The sequence below is a fragment of the Squalius cephalus genome (genome assembly GCF_949319135.1).
Source record: "Squalius cephalus genome assembly, chromosome: 5".
NCBI classification, from domain to species: Eukaryota; Metazoa; Chordata; class Actinopteri; order Cypriniformes; family Leuciscidae; genus Squalius; species Squalius cephalus.
Window position 1 is genome coordinate 36244360 of NC_137126.1, and position 22798 is coordinate 36267157.

At 37.6% G+C, this 22798-nt stretch overlaps 1 protein-coding gene across 1 annotated transcript; it reads right to left on the reverse strand.

Annotated features, from left to right (window-relative positions):
* Nucleotides 1-467: 467 nt before the first annotated feature.
* On the reverse strand, nt 468-21965 carry trpm6 (transient receptor potential cation channel, subfamily M, member 6). The gene is made up of 40 exons (XM_079871273.1): nt 21824-21965; nt 21320-21404; nt 20591-20670; nt 20432-20470; nt 19709-19892; nt 19389-19602; nt 18726-18850; nt 17689-17860; nt 17419-17593; nt 17187-17310; nt 15277-15349; nt 15096-15196; nt 14886-15020; nt 14728-14781; nt 14159-14299; nt 13818-13934; nt 13459-13706; nt 13066-13294; nt 12379-12534; nt 10306-10407; nt 10064-10192; nt 8670-8918; nt 8336-8510; nt 8039-8153; nt 7635-7825; nt 6372-6504; nt 4829-5763; nt 4664-4740; nt 4424-4544; nt 4080-4123; nt 3927-3991; nt 3816-3838; nt 3655-3705; nt 3413-3478; nt 3027-3328; nt 2004-2086; nt 1711-1916; nt 1560-1611; nt 1319-1428; nt 468-662 (listed from the first exon to the last, which is right to left on the reverse strand). The coding sequence occupies exons 2-40, from the start codon at nt 21320-21322 to the stop codon at nt 595-597; spliced, it is 5667 nt and encodes a 1888-aa protein (XP_079727399.1). The 5' UTR covers nt 21323-21404; nt 21824-21965; the 3' UTR covers nt 468-594.
* Nucleotides 21966-22798: the final 833 nt, after the last annotated feature.

Genomic DNA, 22798 nt, shown 5'->3' on the forward strand with positions numbered 1-22798 from the left:
CAAACTTGTGACCTCAACTATTCAGAAAGACTGTTTGAAAACAAGTACTGTAAAAGTATTTTATTTATTTGCATGATATCCTGGAAATAACTATTTTAAAATTCCCTGGAAATAGGTTTTCCATGACCATCAACGTATTAATGGTTGGAGCGCCTTGACTAGACTAAAAGCAAAAGTGAGAGAACTGTCATTTGTTCATTGTGATTGTGTTTATATTTTATTTCTCTTTAAACGTAAAAAAAACATATTTTAAACAGTGTTTAAAACATTAATATAGTTATTGACATGAACTAATAATAAAAAAGGTGAAATGGAAAAATGTCAGATCAGATCTTTGACACGACGTCCCTTATCAACTTTTGCACCTGTTACTGTTTATCATAAACTAGCATCAGCCAAAAACAACATAAACAAAAATGTTTTGGCACCTTGAGCAGCTTTTTACACTACTTTTATTTATATATTTATATATATATAGTAGGGATTAGAGGAAACCGGACGTGAACATGACGAGCTCCACTGGAAGCTGATCTGCGTCTCGGAGTCTTTGAATACCCTCTGTGGATTTGATAAAGTCTATTTCCAGGTCAGAGGTTAAACTGTGCTGCTCGCCTCATCAAAGGCAGGAACTGACTTCTTTTGGCTGCCGCAACTCTTCAAATCTGAAAAGCCAAACACAATATACACAATTGCGGTGCATATACATAATTTATCACAGAGAGATGCTTTTCTTAAGATCCGAAATGAAATTTGTGGATTGTACATTAATAATTTGTTTTGATTTGATGTGGTTCTTGGAGAGGACGCAAGACGAATAAAAAACAAAGCACCTTTGAAATATCAAACAAATGTGGCGGAGTGGTTTTCGTTTGTTTGTTTATTTTTTATCCCTGTACTTCTGAAGCAAAGCCTCCCTCTTGATACAAACAACAGGCATCTCATATGTCTTCCATGAGACAGTAATTAATATCTAATCAAAGTCAACACTCTCTAACGCACAAAGAACTATTAAATATGTAATCAAAGAGAACACTCCACATGCCACAAAGGAAACCACGCCCCTCTTCTGCATGCCTTTGCTGTCATGGAAATGAAATAATTTCTGCCTCATTAGAATTTTTTCTAAACCTTCAGGCTTAATTAGACGGCTTTTCCTGTTCATTTTGAAGTTTGCTCTTTTCAAATGAACTATCAAATCACTTCTAAAGTTGGAAACATGAAGGTAGGCCGTATTTGCGAGATCTGCCACAGCAGGAAGTAAAAAATAAAAGAGTCCTGAAAGTTCAACCCTCAACCTGTGACATGAGTGTTACCTCACCTGAGAGACCGAGCTTCTTACAGCAGGAGTTGCAAGTGTGCTTGAGAACAAAGCTCTGGATTGCATCATCACCCAAATTGGCAGGTCCAAACGCCATCTCTCCAGAGGAGCTACAACAGGAGAAAACTTTACTTAGGAGCAGAGTAAACAAATGCATTTGCACATTTCCAAAAACAAATATCCCATTTTAGTAAATATATTTAAACATTTATGATGCTACATATGTGTTGTGCTTATTTACCTTTTATCGTCTACTCTGATCAGTGAGGGGTCAGTGAGGTCCACTCCCACACCTTATAATAAAAATAAAGATTCAGTTCAACAACTTTCCAACACAATCAATTTTCCAATCATAATAATCATACAAGCTCTTAGAGTAAGCTTATCTATACCTTGTAGATCCAGCACTAGCAGCTCCTTGTTGGTGTACTCGTATGTCCAGTGAGAGAACGCTAGAATTGCTTCCTCCAGACCAGAGGAGGGCGAGATTTCCTCTCCTGTGTTATTGTTGTATTTCCTGAAATGTCCACTCATGTTCTTCTCAACAGTCAGCCACTGGCCATCTGAGCGCCAGTGCAGCAAGGAGACATTCAGAAACCTGCACACATACATAGACTATACATAGTCATATACATAATCAACTTCTTATCATCATAATAATGCAGATAGAATTCATAATGCTGACCTAGAACTGTAGGGAACACTGCTGGGTTTAACTTGGTTGAATCGCTGCATGAGTTTTTGTGCTGCTCTCTGTTGTTGGATTTCCTACAGGTTGGAGAGGAAGTATTCAATAGAGACGCAGAGAGAATAGTTTGGAATGAAGATTTTTTTTAAATAGTTTTTTAGGCTCTCTTATGCTCACCAAAGCTGTGTTTAAGTAATGTTGTGATATTATATAGCAGACAGTAATATTGTGAAATATTATTGCAATTTAAAATAACTGTTTTCAGTGGTAATATATTTTAATATGTAATTTGGATGGCAAAGCAGTCTTCAGTGTCATGTGATCCTTCAGAAATCATTCTAATATGCTGAGTTGGTGCTCAGTTATTATTGGAGCTCAATTGTTAATAATGGCTCTTATTACCAATGTTAAAGGCAGTTTTTGCTGCTTAATATTTTGGTGGAAACTGATACTTTTTTTTACATAGAAAGTTCAATAGAACAGAATTTATTTGAAAGTATTCATTTCTTTTTTTTAAATCTTACTTACCTAAAACTTTTGAATGGTAGTGTACTATGGTTTATTTCTGCAAAAAAATATTAAGCTGCATATTAATATGCAGCTTAAAATATTAAGCTGTTTTCAACATTGATAATAAGAAATATTTCTTGAGCACCAAATCAGCACATTCCAATGATTTCTGAAGGATAATAAGACACTGAAGACTAGAGTAATGGCTGCTGAAAATTCAGCTTTGCCATCACAGGAATTTTTATTTTAAATTGTAATATTTCACAACATTCATGTATTTTTCATCAAATAAATTCTACCTAGGTTGCATAAAAGGCTTCTTTCAAAAACATAAAAAAACTAATTATTCCAAACAATACATATACTGTATATACTGTCTGTAGATAATAGGTGATAATCAATAGATCAAAAAAATGATCTGACAATGAAAGTTACGTAAATCTATCAATTGCAGAATTTACAGTTTATTTACATTACTGTTCATAATCTTTCAAAATGTCAAAGATGTACCCGAAGACAGAGATGAAGAGAAGTGCTGATTGGGAAAACTTTCTGCCAGAGGCGAACCACCTCTGGCCTAAAGGCTTTCACGACATACACTGAGCCCAGCTTCAACACATCACCCTCAGCCCAGGTACACAACACCTTGGTGGCCCTGCGCAGACCCCCATCCAGCACTTCCTGGTGGGCTAACGGTTGAAGAACAGCGGTACGCCCGTGCTGAAGCCAGGCGGAGATGCCAGAGGACTGATTCCCAAGAGAAGATCCTGCTTCTGTGTCCTCCAGTGTATATATACATACCTCAACACCACCTGAATAGTGCAGAGGACATTTATGAAAATAGCCAAATATGGCCATCACTGGTTAAATAACAACCATGGTTTGATTATTTTTACCCAATAATGACACAGGGGTGAATGGTATAGAGTGAGCCAGTCTCATTAGGTTGTTTCTCTCCATTGCTGAAAGAAAAAGAAAGAAAATCACCAAAAGAGATCAGCCATATATATATATCAAAAAAAAAAAAAAAAAAAAAAAAAAAAAAAAAAATATATATATATATATATATATATATATATATATATATATATATATATATATATATATATTTGGGGTGATTATTATAGTTATTACTCACCAGAGTAATGCTGGCCTAAATCTTCTGTCAATTTAAATGTAGAGCTCCTTACTAACACCAGACAAAGAGAGAGCACAAAAAACATGTCTTTCACCAAAATTAAACCCATGAAATTTACTCGCATCATAAACACACTAACAATATAAAGTATGTACAATTACCTTCTTGTGTCATACTGCTTACCCTACAAGAAGTAGAGAAATTTGGTGAACAGATAGAAATGTTTTCTGTGATTACTTAAAATGTCTCATCAAATCAAAAACGTAACTTACGAAGGTCTTTGACTGATAGACCTGGCCCAGCTGCTTAAAAGTGGCTGCCCTGGACTCACAGTGTTCTGAAGAGTGATCATAACACACAGCCAAATCAAATGTCTCACAAACAGGAAAGAAATCAAATTACCAAATCACTACAGGTGAACTTACCAGCCATAATGGGGCCAGTTTTGTGGAATCCACTTGGTCAACATCTAGTAAATAAAATGAAAAATTATCCCATTGTCACTTTGTGGGTTACTTGTCATTTTATTTCTGCCAGCAATTCCACACTTTAAACTAATTTAGAAAAGCAAATTCTAAGCAAACTGCTTAATTGCTTGATATTTAACAAAAATGAACTAAGCTCCTGTTTTGGAAAATAATGCCTTGTTGTCTTTTTGTGACATACAGCAGGGGTTTTGGTGAAATAATACATACTTAAAGAAAAAATAATATTTTTTTTTACATATATGCATATAATTACACCTGTAAATGTATTTAAAAAAACATACTCAGCTGGGTTAGACTGACTGAGGTTCTGAATCTCCGGTCAAACAGGCCTTTTACTTTCCTCTTCCTTTTTCTGCGTGGGTCAAACTCATGCATGCATCCCCGCATTTCATCTAGTTTTACCTAAGAGGAGACAGAGGCACCACTTGACCATATGACTATCACTAGTGCTACATGGAATATCACCGCTCGTGCACAACTTGCATGCAATTAAATTAAACGGACATAGCAGGATGGCTTACATTCTCAGGAGTTCCTGCTTTGGTCTTTATGGACTTTTTCCCAAATGACTTTTGTCTCCTAAAGATCTTAGATAATCCTACAGATTACAGATAGTCATAAACTGGTTATTAAACAGAAACTGAGATTGTTACTTTGTATATTGTTATGATATGCATCCATTATACCTTTCTGGTCATGGCTGTGGTGGGGAGGCGTAAGAAGCGTCCGCCTGCCGTGCTCTGATGTTGCTGTATCAGGCATGGCCATTTTCTCCACACTAGCTGAGAGCGAGCGGCTCTGCTCCAGATCATAGGCCCATTTCCTGCCTGAAAGTCCTTGAGGTCTTGTGAAGCGTTCACCATCATCAAGCCTGTAGAATGCCGGGTTTTTGATCCCAGCTGCTCGGTCTCCATCACTCTGGGAGTCTGCGAGCAGGAACGTGTGGCTGGAGGCTCTGGATATTGCGTGCAAGTCGTCCTCATCGTCCTCTTCCTCCATAGACTCCTCATGGCTGGGTTGAAGCTGTAAGTCCCTCATAAATGGCATGGTGGGAGAACTGGCACGTGATGGTTCCCCAGATCCATACATTCCCTTGTCCCTCCATCCAGTGCATATGTGAGGTAAAGAGGGATCGCATTCCATTGATACACCTTCTCTTGAATCGCCATGCTGTAGGGGCCACCTAAAACTATAATCTTCTTCCTCAGGGTTTGCCAACATGCATTTGCTCCTGACCTCAAAGGGTCCGACACTCGTCCCTGGTGGCAACTCCAAGGAAGGACGCTGCCGGCCAGGCCCCAAACTTCGGAGCAGGGAAGGTGGCATACTGCGGTAGTGCTTCGGAGACGGAAGTGCTTGGCTGGGCGCGACACTTCCACCAATGCGGAGACAGCAGCTATGTGACACTTGCTCATGGCGGCATGTAATTGGTTGACTCTGACCAAGAAGGGCCACTTCTAGCTGCTGGTTGTCTGTGGCTGAGAGGAGGTTTAGAGTGTCCACTGCTAAAGCAGACAAGTCCTGCAACTGCCCCAAGTGACAATCTAAAGTGCGCAGATCGTCTTGGATGATATTGACCTTCTCCGCAACCTCAACTAATATTCCAGCCATCTCTTCAGTCCTAGAAACAAACACTGTAGTAAACAAACTATTCTACAATTCCATTTAAGATAAACAAAACCATTAGGTTCTATTTTTAGAACATCAGATTGCATACTACTTTTATGCCAACGACACAACTCTATGTCCCATTGTACTCGATTGATAGGTCCTTTTCCAACATTAGTAAGTGTCTTGAAGATGTAAAAGGCTGGATGGCTAAGAATTTTCTCCACTTAAATGAGAGCAAACTGATGTTGTTGTTTTGGGCCCTTATCTGTTGTTTAGCTCTTGGGTTGTTTAGCTCTTCGCCCCATATCTCTAATTACTTGGGCGCCCCCTTCTAGAAATGTTAGTTCTCAAGAAAGAGAACTCTATTTTGGTCTTTCAAGTAGTCTTGTTTTATTGTGTTATGTTTGGTTTTATGACTGTATTGTACAGCACTTTAGGCTGCACTCGTTGCAGCAGGAATGTGCTTTATAAGAAAATAAACTCAAACTCAAAATAATATAAAATAGGAATTCAGATGCATAACTTCATATACAAAGTTCAGTCAACTGATAGATTAACTAAAACAAAACTGATGTAATTTCCTGCTGCATCCAAATGAGTTCTGGGAGATGCACTCACTTGTCAGCTGCAGAGCGAATCCGGTTGATTTCGCTGCTATGTTGACTCTCCTTTTTGTCTCTGAAATATCCAGCGACACACTTCTCCTCAAACTCATGCAACTTCTTCAGATCATTTGGGGCCAGGAGTAATTCTGTAAACATGCAGTACCAGCAATACACTTAACTGGTGATAATATCCTGTATAAAAATGGGACTTTAAGAAACAACAGAATGCTCTATTTTTGTATTGTATCAATAACTCATTTGACTAATTTGAGACTCTGAATGTAAAGCCTGATTATTTTCTAGATTATCTTGACTATAGAGCATAAGATACTGTCTTTTAAAGGGGTGGTATAATGCCCTTTTTACAATATGTAAAATAAATCTCTGATGTCCCCAGAGTGTGTATGTGAAGTTTTAGCTCAAAATACCCGACAGATATTTTTATATAGCATGTTATGTTAAAGTTGTCACTTTTTGAGGGTGAGCAAAAATGCACCGTTTTTGTGTCTGTCCCTTTAAATGCAAATGAGCTGCTGCTCAGAGCTTATGTCCTTTTTCTGTCTTGATAATCTATAAATCGTGTTCTGGGGGCGGGGTTTATGTAAATTTTAGGGTTAGTGATGTCACTAACCCGGGAGGAATGTTGTGTAGTCCCTACAAGCCGTTTGTTGAAGTCCTTAAAAAATTATTTCTTTAAAAGCAAATATCTCCCTTTACTTTGAACTTTGAGCGTTGTAACTTTGCAGATGCTGTTTATGCTCCAACAGCAACATTACACACTAACTAAAGTTAGAAAAGTGAAATCATAATCAACCACCCCTTTAATTTTATTTCTTCAGCAAACATTTGAATCTCTCCAAAATAATTTAATTGGATTGAATTGAGACTCAATTGAATTGTGAAATTTTAGATTTCATAATGCATCACAATAGGAATAGAATAATAATAATTTCAGAACAAAAATGTATACCTCTAAAAGAAAGATCTGCTTTTCAGTCAAACTCAGCGAGGAATACTATGTGAAGAATACTATGCATAAATTAAAATAAATATTTTAATTTAATAATATATTTAATCTTCAATTTATGGATTTTTTTTGGATACTTGATACTGCTGTTAATGTTTGTTCTATTGTTCTAACACTGAACATATCCATGTATCCACTACTATCATCTTTTTTTGTATTGTCACAATCCTACCTCTGTGTGTCAATTTTGTAAGACATAACACAGAGGACTATGATGGTTAATAAAATTACATACAAACACACACTTACTTAGACCAGTTCTTCCCCGTTTGGATGCCTTGCTGTGCTTTTGCCACATGGAACTGAGACACAGAGTCATGTGACTGAGAAGGATGAGAGGGGGCGGCAGCCACGGTTTCTCCTGATAGGTCATGATGTAACGGTAGCGGTTATATTTCCACAGCTTACGCGATATGGAGCTCATGTCAAAGTAAACATTGCTGTGAAGTGAATAATAAGGCAAAGTAGGTTAAACCATCACAAAGCAACCAAGATCCAACAATACATCAACGCTGCAATGCTCTTCCAATCTGGATGCCATGCCGTATATTAGTCCAACAACTCAACAGAAAAAAGTATCATTATTACACCAGGAAACAGATCAAAATATGTGAGCGAATGACAAGTCTTAAAGATGAAAATGAAGTGCATACTTGAAGAAGGCAATGAGTACATTGACCATGATGATGTACTGAATAAAAAGGTAGACGGCCTGCAGGAAGGGGGTGAGGAAGGCTCCAGGGACACAGGTTTCAGGATTACTACAGGCTGGCAAAAACAAAAAGGATGATCACAATAGAATATAAAATAAAAATGTCTTACAATTAAAAATAATACAGTAAATCATCTAAAAGATGTAAAGGGTGAACTATGTTCTGACATCAAAGCTGTGGGAAAAGGTTTATTCAAATCAGACAGACTGAATGGTCTTGCCTTTTTGTTTTACTCACCATCAATTTCTCCAGCATACACCTCCCCAAAGATCATCCAGTAGGGCTGGAAGACTACATCTCTGAGCAGACTCCAGGACGGACCCTCATCAGGGGACAGGATAGACTTCCTGGACGTGCCGAAACTGACCAGCACAATCGCCATAATGACTACGATATAGAACATATTGCTCATCTGTGGGAGAAAGTCATATATACACATTTTAAATTGTATTATCTATTATTGTGAAACACATCTCAAAGTTATAAAAGATCTTTTAATTCTGAGTTAAAAAAAAACATTACAGTAAATGTTGCATGTAGACTTATCTACTAATACATTTAAATTACACACCATTTTGGTGATCATGGTCAGGTAGGGTCCTGCATGCTGATTCAGAGCGAACAGGTCCAGAAGTCTGACAGACCAGAAGATAAAATCCAAAGAGTAGACAATATGACTGGCTAAGCGCGTTTCTTGATGCCACCGGAGGGAGACCCCAACCATGAACAGGAGGATGCCCATGAAGTCATTGATATTCCAGTACTCACTGAACCACACCTTTAACTTTTTAGTGAACTTCCTGGGCTCCAATACCCACACCTAGAAAACACACAGTACCCATTATCATAACTCTCAACATAATATACTTAATAGGTCAATCGGTGGCTCTCAACTGGTGGGTTATGAACCAAAATTGAGTAGCAGGTTTGTTCTAAAGGGTCATGGACAGCAGAGAAATAAAAACTGCTAAATGGAAATAATAAAATGTTCATAACCATATAAAAGTTCAAACTCTTCCCATATCTCTTGTCATTTACATCCAATATTATGCATGAAATCAAAGAGTACTGTATTGTGGCACAAATTCATCTGTCACTTGGTAAAAGCCAGGCGAATTAGACAGACGCAAATTAACAGGTTAACTGACATGCTACCTTGATCATCAGGAACAAAGCGTAATGCAAGATAAAATAATATTCGACCCAGCCAAATTGAAATACAGGTTCACTAACAATAAGGATACGGGAATGGTTTCTTTATAATGATTACTGTGAATTATTAGCTGTTGAGCACGTGAAAACTCTAAAGTTACATATATGTCATGCTAATAATTTAGCATATTGTTGGGCCTATCCACCTCACAGTGATATTAAGGATGTTTGTTGGAGCAGATACCCTTGTGGACTGACTAGTGGATAGGCCCAACAATAAGCTATATGCAATATGTCATGACAGACAGACAGAGAGACAGAGAGACAGAGAGACAGAGAGACAGCTAGATAGATAGATAGATAGATAGATAGATAGATAGATAGATAGATAGATAGATAGATAGATAGATAGATAGATAGATAGATAGATAGATAGATAGATAGATAGATAGATAGATAGATATTTGTTATTCAGAGTATATTTCTAACCAAAATACTATAAACAATCTCTCAAACATATAGGCTATGTCAGAACTCTGTTAATAATTCCCATCAATGAACTGTAGCTGAGTTCATAGATAACAGAGGATGGGGGAGTCGGACAGTGGCATTCTCAGGGTCAAGTTGAAAACTCCCTAATCAGAAAGAGATAGTACCTTCCAGAAGACCTTCGGAATCCAGCTTGGTTAAGATAAGACATTTCGAAGAAACATTTTATTATTTAATTGCCATGAACAGCTGCAAAGGGCACTGAGCCAACCATTCACATATTAAAGCAGACATTGATGATGTCATACTGTATATGTCTTTTACCTCTCGAGCTTTCTCCACTGCCATGGTCAGGATGTAAGTTATGACCAAGCACTCCTGAATGTTGGGTTTCTCCTCCAGCCTCACCAGCACAGTATAAGAGAACATCATGAGGAAACCCAAGAATGCCATCTGTGTGGACAAATCAGATCTTCAGAGATGGAAGGTTGAAAAGGGTGACAAATGGAGCGAGAGGGTGTAGTGAAAGAATAGGGAAAGCTCAGGGGAATTAAGGGGAAACCTACTGTGTGAAACCAGAATTTGACCACTGGAGCAGTATAGAAGTCATACACCTTTCTGGTCCAGGGACAAAGACATCTACTCCCTCTCTCCTCATCACCCTGAATCTAGAGAAAGACCACTGTCAATGTAAATTACACACTGTGCCATAAGAAGTCAAAGACTCATATTGCGCAGTATTGGGAAGTGACTAACTGAGAGTAGTGTGGTCACAACTTAGTAAGAGTAGTGGAGTCACAACTTAGTGAGAGTAGTGAGGTCATACCATGACTAGTTTTTTAATGAGTAATAATGTGGCTACATTCCCGTGTTAATTTCATATTGTATTGTGCAAGCAGTTTTACAGCCGCGTGAGCTGAGGAAAGAAACAAACTCTTCAAACTATCCTCTATCAAGGGTCATCCACACCAAGGATAAAACCTCTAATGATAACTATAACTAAAAAGTTTTAATAATCTTCTTAATTCTATGAGAATAATGAAGTCCAACCTTTCAATTTTTGTATGATTTTTCCAGCTCCTGCACGCCAAAAACATTGACAGCCAATCAGAATGCAAAAGGCTTTTTAAAAGCTCGAGAATTTAAAGTGGCAGACAACAAAACTGCAGCACATGCTTAGAATACATCTCTGCACACTAATATAGTTATCTTTATATTTAGCATTCTAGGTGTGAATAGCCCTCTAGTGAAACGGTTCATTTGGACAGTTCAGGCAAATTCAAGACCCTGCACAGAATTAACTAGGTTAGTTAGGGTGACAGATTTAAAACTAAGTTGTAGTTGTAGTAAACTACTAAATGTAGTTTTGCTTCTTCAAAAGAATAGCTTTATTGTAGTTTATACAGCATGACCAGTATAGTTTGATTTACAAATGAATGACTCTCATTACTTAAAGCTATGGTCTACGATTTCAAAGATTGTTCATTATTAATAACCTCGTTCAGATGCTGGTTATGGTTCTACAGTACAATCCTAACAATATGAAGAGAAAAAAGAATGAAAAAAATCCATTCACTCTATTGGGTGTACAGCTGCAGAGAAGTTGACCAATGTAAGCTGTCCGGCCGGACAGCTTACATTGGTCAACTGCTCTCATCCAATCCCCTGCTCCACTTGAAACTCCACGTGGCGCTCGCGTCTCCACCCCGCCCCGCCCCGCCCCCCTCCTGCGATATGAAATTTCGCGCTGACAGTCTATGGTAGCTAGCAAAGTAGCATCAGCTCAGCAATGGAGAAAAAACAAACCGACAGCAGCAAGCGGCCCTGCTTGCCCCTACACTCACGGCTGACTTTTTGTTGAGCAGGTAAGCATTTATTTATACTTTTATGGTGTGAGGTGTTACATAAATAGCTTTTTATCAGTCTGACAACATGCTCATGCTGCCGGTCGGCATTGGACTGTTAGCCGTTTAGCATCGCCTATCACGGGTCAAAGTAATTATATTTCTTGAAGTGCTTGAATATATTTCAGTAGGCCTAGCGGGTTTCTGTTAGAACATTGCATGTTTTGCTAATCTTGCGTGGGCGTGAACTCAAACGTGTGCCTCTGAGCTATTTTGTTAGGACAATGGTGACATTGAATTGTTGATGAAGCAACTAAGTTCAAGTGTCGAAAGTCAACTTTACATATGATGTGTCATTAGCGAGGTCATTAGATTGAAGCGACTAAGCAATGTTGTGAAAGTAAATGACGTCAATCAGTCAAAATTGTAAGTGTTCATTCCTTCAAGGCTTTATGTGTTCACTGCTTTCAGCTGTGAGAGAGGATGTTTACTACCGGTGATCACAGCTTGACTGAGTGATGTTGTTCAGGTCGTTTCCCGGTGGGAGGGATCAGGTAGCACAGAGGGGAGGGGTGTGTGTGTGGAGGGGCGGGATGAGTTTTTTAAAACTTCCCAACCGTCTCAGGCATTCTCGACCGATTTTCAACATCGTAGACTACAGCTTTAATAAAAAATAAAATAAAATAAAAGAGTGGTCAGTTTGAATCAGTCTAACAAACTGAATGGGCTCCCCAGCTGCAAAAACATAATTGGTGTGTGGTGTATTGTTACAGTGAGTCTGTCTAAATTACTTACTGCATTTGGCGCCCGTTCTTGTTCTGATGCCCCTGGGCTTCCTGGGTCCCACCCAAACTGCAAGGCTTCCTGGGGCTGAGGAACATGGGACATCTCTGCCTGACTCTTAAACTCTAGCATCTGAATGGCCACAGGCATCAGAATACTGGCAATAATCTGGACATGAAAGGAAGTGGTTTTTGGACAACAGCCGTTAAAAAACAGATCTGGGTCACAACTCTGCTGTAAAATGATAAATGACAAAAGAACAAAAATAAAATGAATCTGTAGGCACACGGCTGCCAGCTTGACAAATATGTTTGAAATGCAAGTTATTTGTGTCACTTCCGTTCTGCTTCTAGGAGAGCTGACCTGCCTGAGTAATTTCTTAGTTTTACTTTTGCCTCCTTGAACCATGGAGCTTACAGCAGCGAATGAAACTTCTGGAGTAAGAGAGGGGGATGGGATCGAAACATGTTGCATGGAGTGCTTATGCATGTGTAATTATTGAGAAAAATTACAAAATGATAATGTTTATAATTAAACAACACCCCAAATATTAACCCTTTAAATGCAACAGATATTTATCCTTTCTGCAGCATAGTTGAAAAAAAAATGAAACTATTAAAAACAGTGCTAAGCTACACAAGTTAATCCATTTTATTATGTCACACTTTTCAAACACAATTATTAAGCAATTCAACACACCTTGAACCAGGAGTTCTTTCTCATGTTGAGGCGGCCCATCCACAAGTCTGTGAGGAGCATCTGAGTGCAGTTGTGAGCCACAAAGGGCCTTAGTCTTGAGGAGACGGCCATTTGCAGACAGGTGAAGTTACTCCAGTCCTTCATCTCCCAAGTCAGCAGCTTCATCGCCATGCGCTCGTTCTCTCTGAAAGCCTGATCCAGGAGATCCACAGCCAGCTCTCCAAACTCTCTAAAAAAATCAGTATAATCACATTGCGTTATTTTGACAACTTTCAAACACAACATTTTTAAACTCGAGATACAGTTCTTTCTAATCCAATGTTATATCCATTAAACGCCATTTGCCACATGGAGTTGTAATTAGCTTTGGAATGAGGAAAAAACGAAACTGACAGAGACTTCTTCTTCAGCTCCTCGGCCATGCTGTCACTCATATTGCTCTCCTTGGCTTCCACTGCCATAGCGCGGTAGAGCTTGCAGGCCACAACCGCCCTGGCCATAGCCTGCTCTCCATGCTGCCACAGGAACAGCGCCATCTCTTGCCGATGCTTGAGCACTGCCCACACAAACAGGTCGTTAAAAGTGCATACAAAGTCGGGGCTCTGGGCTGACTTCAGGTCCTGAGGTGCTACTGCACCCTCCTGCAAAGACACAATTCTGGGTGTTTTTAATAAATGGAATGATTGTGAAAGTATTTGCAATTCCATGACTCATTGTTGCATCTATGAACAGAATGAAAAAGCACAAAGGACCTGGTGTCTGAACGGCTGAGCGGTTCTGTGGAAATGGGAGCGAGATTGGGAGGTCTCTGGAGTTCGAGCTGCTTTCCTGGCCTTGCTGAAGGGGCTGGATGTCTCCTTACCACCCTCCTATCCCCGATCAACATAGCTCATTAAATTTAAGTTAGAAAATGTCTAAAGGAAATGGAAATTCTTGGCCAAAAGATTTCAAAACACACAAATGCATAGTTATTGGCTAAAATTATTCTACAAACGAATCATCAGAGATCAAAAACACTATGTCAGACTTAACACAAACAACATACAATATATTTGTCATTATGTAGCAGCTGGATGGCAGAAAGGAGGCAGACCTTTGCTGGGCTATGGAAGCGACCGTACATGACTCGGAAGCTCTTGCGTGTATACGTGCTTCGATAAGCTCCACCAATCAAGTATTCAATCACCATTCCGATGTCAATTAAAGATATCTTATAAACAGCAGGCAGACGAGTCTACAAAAACAAAGAAAATGCTTAAGGAAACACTTTTTCAGGTCAAGGGCCCCTTGGTGGATTGACAAATGGAGAAAAAAAATTGAGTGTTACATTTTAAGCCTGACCTATAATAATAACATGCATTTATTATCCTATTCATATATGTACATACTTTATGATGTAAAATTTGGAAAGCCATTAAAATAATTATTATTAACGTAACTATATATAGTATATATTTTGGGGTTGGTAAGACTTGCTTGCCAAGGATGCATTTTTTTGATCAAAAATACAGTAAAAAGAGGAATATTGTCAAATATTATTATAATGACAGATATTGTCATATAATGATACAATATTTTTCAAAACAGTTGACCAATTGACAACCCTTGACCTATGAAATTCACAATGCAGAACAGATTTTAAAAGGTTTCCTCTACACAAACCTGTTTGGCATCCTCAATGATGTGTCGAAGGAAATGATCTGATGAGCCTTTATGCTGGAAAACACAAATATATTTATCATAAGAACAAGAAGGATCAGAGATGCTTGCTTATATCAGAGACAAAAGCTTCATGTAAGTGGTATGAGAATGAGAATCACTATGTTGTAGAGCTGTTCCAGATGAGAGATTGTCAAGAAGCGGCTCATGGTCATGCCGTTTTCAATTAGTAGCTTCACAAAACTGACACGATCCATTATCAGGGCATCCAACATGGTCTGCTCCAGAGATCCCACCTACAAAATCCAGTGCTGGGTTATACACATCTGTTCTAACTCAAAAAAGCTTGTCACAAAACTTGTTTACTGTACCTGCCACTGTTGTCCATACACCAGAATGTGGTCCTTTGCGATATCAGCCCTGTCCCAGGCCAACGTGATATTCAGCTGCTCCTCAGGGGAAGCTCTGGTACCTGCATTTTCATTTTTGGGGGAATTACCACATTAATCCAACCTTTAAATAACATGATAATTATTATAAAGCATTACATACCTCTCAGTGATGTAGACAGGATTGCAACATCTGCCTCTTGTAGGTCCTCAGACTCTGAGTCAAAAATGGTGATCTAACATGAAAAAATGTTGAAGTTTGACCTCATTAAAAAAAAAAGAGTCCATAAGTTGCACATAAAAAATGAATTTTAATCAACACAGATGGCCAGCATTAAAACAGATTTGCAAACTAGTGCCACTGCCGTTGTGTCGTGTTCAATATAGCCAGCAGTTATTTATTTTGTTTGGTATTAGTCTGAAACCACCAGCATCCCATGCCAATATATAAATGCATGTAACTCTATAAGACACCCAGAGGAGATGTTCTTCTCTTAACATGCCTTTGGCATTTCGTCTTCACAAGAGTGATTCATACCCAATCAAAGAATCTGTATGCCTGGGGACCAAATTAATCCCTTCTACTCGATTAATATGGAAATACGTTTCATGCGCCATCATTCCAATTATTCTGTTCTCTCTCAATTTAGACGCTCAGAGATGTGGGATGGGTGTGGTAAACTACAACATTCCGTTTGATGGAGGCTTAGCATCAGAGCTTTCGGCGTAGTGACAGAGACCGATACACAGCAGGCATCTTATCACACAAAACAACCAGTGTTTACCGCCAAGTAGGAGGAGAGAGGAAGAAGAAGACGGAAGAAGAGGAAACAGCCAAAGAAATGCAGAAGGGGATTGGAGTATGTTGCATTAGGTTCACAGTTTAGATAGAAAAGAACATTGCTGAAGTTCTCAAGAATGTTAGGACTGAATAACATTTCCTGAACTGACGATAACAATCTACAAATAAGCTGATCGGTATCTCCTGAGAGCGGTGTTACCAAGACAGAGGATACCACTGTACATTTTGTACACTCAGTACGTTTTTTTATTTTAGCACCTTATTTAAAAAAATAATAATTCTTTAATGGGTCAGAACATTTTGACTATGGTGATCGCATAATAAAAGAGATCAAGTAATTCATCATCATCTATCCAGTGAATATCCAGTGAATACAGAACATTTACAGACAGTCATTCATAAAAAGTAAAGAGTGATCAGGATCCAGATTGGAAGCTTAGTACATTTCTTGGCACCAAAAATAAAACATAATAAAATAGACAGTTTAATAATTAGTTTTAGTTTACATTTTATTATGAAGAAAGAAAGAGAATGCTGAGTGATACAAGAGACATGAAGCTAGCAGAGCTATGTAGGAAACTCGAGAGAAAGGTTATTTTCGGTTAGGTTAGAAAGGTTATTTTTACTGAAACTATTGGTCCAAAAAATGTTTTGCATAAACTAAAACAAAATGGAGATTTCAACATAAATGAAAAACTAAAACTAAACTAATCTAACAACAGTTACTGAAAAACGAACTAAAATAAAAATATATAAATGGCAAAAAGGAAATAATCGTTTTCGTAATTAATAAGCCCTTCTCCTGTACCGGATAGAATAGAACACATGAATATGAGTATAACTATGAGTATATGATATTAAAAGATACAATAGAAAAAAAGTATAAATGGATCAATACAAGAATAATATGTTTGAAAGGAATCAATCAAAGAAATAACTATAAAAGAATAATAATAACCATAATGATCATAATAATCATGCGCAATTTGTTTTTCTTATACACCACATGTTTAACAAGATTTCATCTTTAATATGAACGAGTATGAATGAATCATTTTTACTTATATACTTTTAAGTCGCATTTGTTAGGTTCTTTGTTCAGTCTCAAACAATAATTTTATTTTTAAATTATTATTTTTTTTAAATTAAGAGCATTTAACTGCAAACATTAAACTTTGCTGAAATTAAATGTCTTTATTAACCCTAATTTTAACTTTAACAATCACAATCAAGTATTCCAGAGAGATCTAAAATAAGGCTACTGAACTTACAAGCTCTCTATGTTCCATGCATTCCATAAGTATGTTAAGGAGTTCAATGGACTCTGCTCTCTCCACTCCAAACATATCCTGAATCCTCAGCAGGACATCCACTTTAATATCGGAATCCAACTTTCTGTGACAAATATATGTGCAAGAGCCATACACAGAAACAATGGTCAAAATATTCCATATAATAGCACCAAAATATTATTAAATTCATACACATTTATGTCAGACACACCTGTCTACAGCTGTTTGTTTGTGTATTAAAGCCAGCAGGTCTGCAGCTCTGCCTGTTCCCTCAAACACCAGCACAGGCACAGGAGAACTTCTGTGCACATACTCCAGCACCACAGAAAGGATGGCAGGACCCCCCTCTACTACAACACACACTAAAGGCACATGCTGAGGCAGCCCTTAAAATGAGCACACACACACACACACAAACACATCACACATGCACATATCATTTAACTTAACAAAAACAGTTGACATTGTTGAAAACTCTTACTTGGGTGGATCTTCTGAAAGTGTACATGCCTTTCCAGTCTCTTCCTCAGGTCATTTTGACAACCTGATTTACCCATAGTACCATCATCAACTAACAGGAAGTGCGAATGCATGCCATTCAGACTGGCACGTTTACTCAGGGGATTACCCAGAGCCTGGTAGTGCCTCAGAGCCTGACATAGGACCATAAACCCCAACATCAGTATAGCAGACCCAGAACAAAATACAGGAAATAATAATATAACAAAATAACAACAATTACAATGCTAGGTGCTAATTTCTTTGCACTGCCAACACAAGGGGTCCAAAAGTCCTTTATTAAAGAAAAATTATTTTCTGTTGAGAAGTTTTATAAAAATCAGTATAACAATTTGAGTGAAAACTTGAATTTAATCATTAATATTTCAGAATATTTGGTTCGTCCCTTTTTTGCACTAATGACAGCAGCACTTGAGCTCCATGAATTCCATAAGTTTGTGTCAAAACTGATGATCATGGTCTCCAGTAGTATTTAAGAATGATCTAAAGAGATCTAACATCTGACCGTTGGTACAAAGAGTCTCATGATCAATGTCATAAATTTACTTATTTTATCAGTGACTCAGAAATAACGTTTTCAACTAAAAACGGAAACGTTTTTATGCGTTTTGGCCGTTCATTTACAACACAACGTCGTTTTGGGGGCCTGAAAACACAAACTTTTGAAAATGGGTTTCCACAGGCACGTTTTTGAAAACGATACTATTATCGTCTCTGTGTAAACTACAAAAACATGAATTTGAGAAAACGGTGATGTCATGCGCATGCGTATTACGTGTTCAATATATAGTCGTTTTCGTGGATCACTATGAATGGGGATCGTTTTGACAACGTTGTCGTCTGTAAGTGAAACTTTTCAAAAAAGCAAGGAAAAACATTTCCGTTTTTTTTGTACATCGTTGTCGTGTGAACGTACCCTCAATCTGATTTTGAATGACCTCAGATCCCACTGTGCAATATAATTCAATAGTATAATGTAGAAAAAGAATAAAAACTCACATCATGGCCGATAAGGTCACTGTTATTCTCAATAATCCCCCAGGGTGTGATCCCTACAACATTCCTCTTCCTGTGGTAATGTGACCCATACAGTTTGACAGCATCACCAACATACTTAGACACACCTGGATGCAAGGAAAAATAATGTCCAGTTGTTATTGTTAACTAAAACTATTAAAAATTGTTTTCAGTAATTAAAATAAACCTGAAATAAAATATAAAATATAAATATTAGATTGAAAAAAAAAAACGTAAGAGTAAAAATATTGCTTTGTCAACTAACTGAAAAAAACGAATAAAATTTTTAAAATAAAATCTAATTGTCTAAAATCTGAAAGTATAAACGTCTTGTGTTTGCTATCACACTATTTTCTAGTGAAGTAGTTATAATGTTGTATTAAAATATGAATAAATACTACAATAGCACTTAAATAATATTAAAATAACACTGATAAGGCCATAATGAATTACAGGTATGCATAAACTCTCTTTGATATCAAAATTACCTTATCAGTGTTATTTTAATATTATTTATATGCTATTGCAGTATTTATTTATATTTTAATACAACATATAACTACTTCACTAGAAAATAGTGTGATAGCAAACACAAGATGTTTAAAGTGCATTCCACATATACCACTAGCACCCACAAACACAAACCCGTATTGATCCCATCAGTCAGTATCCAAGCTCCAGTGCTCTCTGCAGCTCTGATGAGCCCTGCGCTGAAGGCCTGACACACACGTGGAGACAGAGAGAAGTTTTCAGTCCCTCCGTGCACAGATATCACCAGCTTGGGCATCTCCATGTGCCATTCTCTCAGCATCAGCTGCACCAGGAGCTCTGGTGGAGTGTCACAGGAAAGACGCACATACTGTAGAGAAAATAGCTCTTAATGTACTATGCGTGATCCCATATTATATATGCACTGTTAATAGGCATCTACAATGATGAGTTTTTTTGTCCTTGTATGCACTAACCTTGGGACGACATGTGCGCTTTGTGCTGCCCTGGAAGTCCAGCGATCCGAAAGCATCGGTGGGGCTGATGCTGGTGTGTCGCAGCACTGACCACTCCTCATAAGTAGGGTCTGCCCCAGGGCCATGTCCCAGCAAGCCAGAGTATGGACCCACATGCTCCGCGATCAGCCTCCCACAACAACATCTGAGGACAGAGATGACACTTTGAGACTGTTGAAACTTTTGACCAGCGATTTACTATGACTTTTCCAGTCATGATTACTGGGTAAGGAATTGAAAAATTATTTTATAGAGATCGCACTCACAAAGAGCAATATCTTTACAATGAAATATTTTATGGCTGAGCATGACTATATGGAGCACCGCACATGACATGCGAGAAAAAAATATGTATATTGTGGCCACAAATTAACAATTTGTTCCCACAATTTACTAATGCACCGGCACGTTTTACTAATTCGTTCCATCGTTTTAAGTAAATTGTGCGCACAATATAATATTTTGTACCCTTAATTTATTAACGTGGCCACTTTGCAATCATTTGTTCCCTTGTTTTACTTAAATCGTGACCATGTATGACTAGAACATTTTTACTATGATTTCTTACGAATCATAAAAATTTCCATGACTGTGAGCTTTTACGTAAAAAGAAGGAAAATGAGAAAAACATTTTCATGGAAATAAATAGAGAATATATGTACTGATGATCAAAATAAATAATACCTTACTAAGCTTTGGCACACTTGACATACTGGATAACACCTGCAAAACAGTAAAAATTGCAATTCATTAGTCTTTTAAGACTAAATTAATAACCTAAATTACACTTATCATCAATAAAAGATAATATGCAGATATGACAATCAAGATTATTAAGCACACCTGTGATGATCACGTGAGGCTGGCAGAAATTTGACACATTCTCTCTTGTAAAAAGTGGCCTGGATCCAAGTGCGTCTAGACTGAAGGGAAAAGTGTTGTAATGTTTGTCATATTATAGACCACTTTTTCCACTACATTAGTTGTTATTGTTAACTACACCTATTAAAATGTTCTATTCATTAAAATAAATGTGAAATCAAATATTAGATAAAAATGAGAAATGTTGTCTTGGAAACTAACTGAAATAAAATACGTTGGAAGTATACAATTCTTAAAACTAAAACTGAAATAATAAATTAAAGCTAAATAGCGATATTAAAAAAATTAATAAAAATGACAAAAGCAACTAAAGTACTTAAACATGAAACAAAATATTACTAAAATAACACTGATAAGTGTGTGTGTGTGTGTGTGTGTGTGTGTGTGTGTGTGTGTGTGTGTGTGTGTGTGTGTGTGTGTGTGTGGTAAACCTTATGTGGTGGGGAAATGTTTGGTTACCATGAAGAAAACAAAGTTTTTTGAAAATGTAAAAATGCAGAAAGTTTTCTGTGAGGGTTGTGTTTAGGGGTAGGGTTAAGGGATAGAATATGCAGTTTATACAATATAAAAATCATTATGTCTATGGAAAGTCCCCATAAAACATAGAAACCTGTGTGTGTGTGTGTGTGTGTGTGTGTGTGTGTGTGTGTGTGTGTGTGTGTGTGTCTATGTGTGTGTGATGCAACATACCATTTCCCCTCAAATCTCTTTTACAGTAGAGTCAGTCAGTCGTGAATACTTTCAGGCACTCCTGGATACTTCCAGCATTGCAGATCTTTGCCAGACAAATAAACAATGCTTTAGCGTGCGGTGGAAAATTACGTACACATCCTTTTCCGGGAATTATTGAGTGAAATTATGAGACTCAAAGAGAAACAAAATTCAGAACTTAAAATACCGCCATCTAGCCGAAGAAATGAAAACGAATAGAAGGGAGAAACAGTGACCGAAACAAAACATACAGTACTTACACTTACTGTACAAATACATTCGTGCATTTTAACGAAAAGAGGTCGCAAACTCTTGTAACTACGCATGCAAAACAACAATCCTGTGAGGAATGAGAGATGAGATAACTGAAACACAAGTTTTAACATGCCTGAGAGAAAATCCCTGTAGGATATAAGTTTTCGTTTCATCCAAAAAAGGCAGTTACCCGAGATAACACACTGCTCTGCTTAGCGCTTTATTTACCTGTGTAATAGTCTTGTTTTCCCAGTCATGCTTTCCATAAATTCAGCGTATTCTTATTCCTGCATTATACGCGCATAATTGAAGAGGCTCGATGAGCTAAGAAATGGGTGGGCTTTACCAAGTGCTGTAGTGTAAGTGTCGAGTGTGGACATGCAACTGGAACTTTAACTGCGAACTTGTGTTTCGTTCTGGGAAGCTCGTGCTTCTTCAAGACAGACCAAGAGTAGTTGCATAACATCACAAATGTATCTTCATTCTTGACTCTCTTCCAGTAACAGTTTCGAAATGTTTTTCAGATGCTTATTATTATGATTATTTTAGTTTTTTACATTTTATTATGACTTAAAGTGTCATGATTTCGCACTGGTTCCAAGAGCATTGGAGCGAAAAGGGAAAATGTGTTCGTGAATGACTAACTAAATGCGCGCAGGCTGTTAAAGCTAGTTAAGGAGGAACGCAAATAATGGAAAGACCATAGACTGTAAAAAAAATAGGGAAAGACCGACGTCAGGCCATACAGTCACGAGGTGGCATCTTTACAAACAAACAATGTTTAGTTATGAAAATATTAATTTCTGCATAATAAGTAGCAAATATTGTTGCAAGGAGCAGTCATTTGGAGTCATTGCACATTATTCATATTTATAATTAAATTATTAATAGCTAATAATACAGTTTTAACACCAAATCCGTGCCATTTACATGTAGGCTATAACTGGTATATTGTTTCCCACTGTTATAGCGCCCTCTTCTGTCCAGACCGGATGAAACTTTGCATGCTTCTGACCCTTGATTAGCCCACCAAGTACTGAAAATTTGCCTTTGTTAATCTTTTCTAGCATCTTATGAAATCAGATTGGCTGATGAAGGCCATGTTTTTTTAAAATATGCTGTCGCCTTAAAAATATCTTTCATATTTTTTTTCCACTTTCCATAGCAGTAACATTTTATAATGGCACATGCAGGCTACATCAT

Bases quoted from the DNA above. Each gene is read 5' to 3' on its own strand.
- trpm6 (XM_079871273.1), bottom strand. The intron at 2,087-3,026 runs GTACATCTTTGA...TCCAACCTGTAG, and splicing joins CTCTTCATCTCTGTCTTCGG to GAAATCCAACAACAGAGAGC. The intron at 1,429-1,559 runs GTAAATAAGCAC...CTCCTGTTGTAG, and splicing joins ATCAGAGTAGACGATAAAAG to CTCCTCTGGAGAGATGGCGT.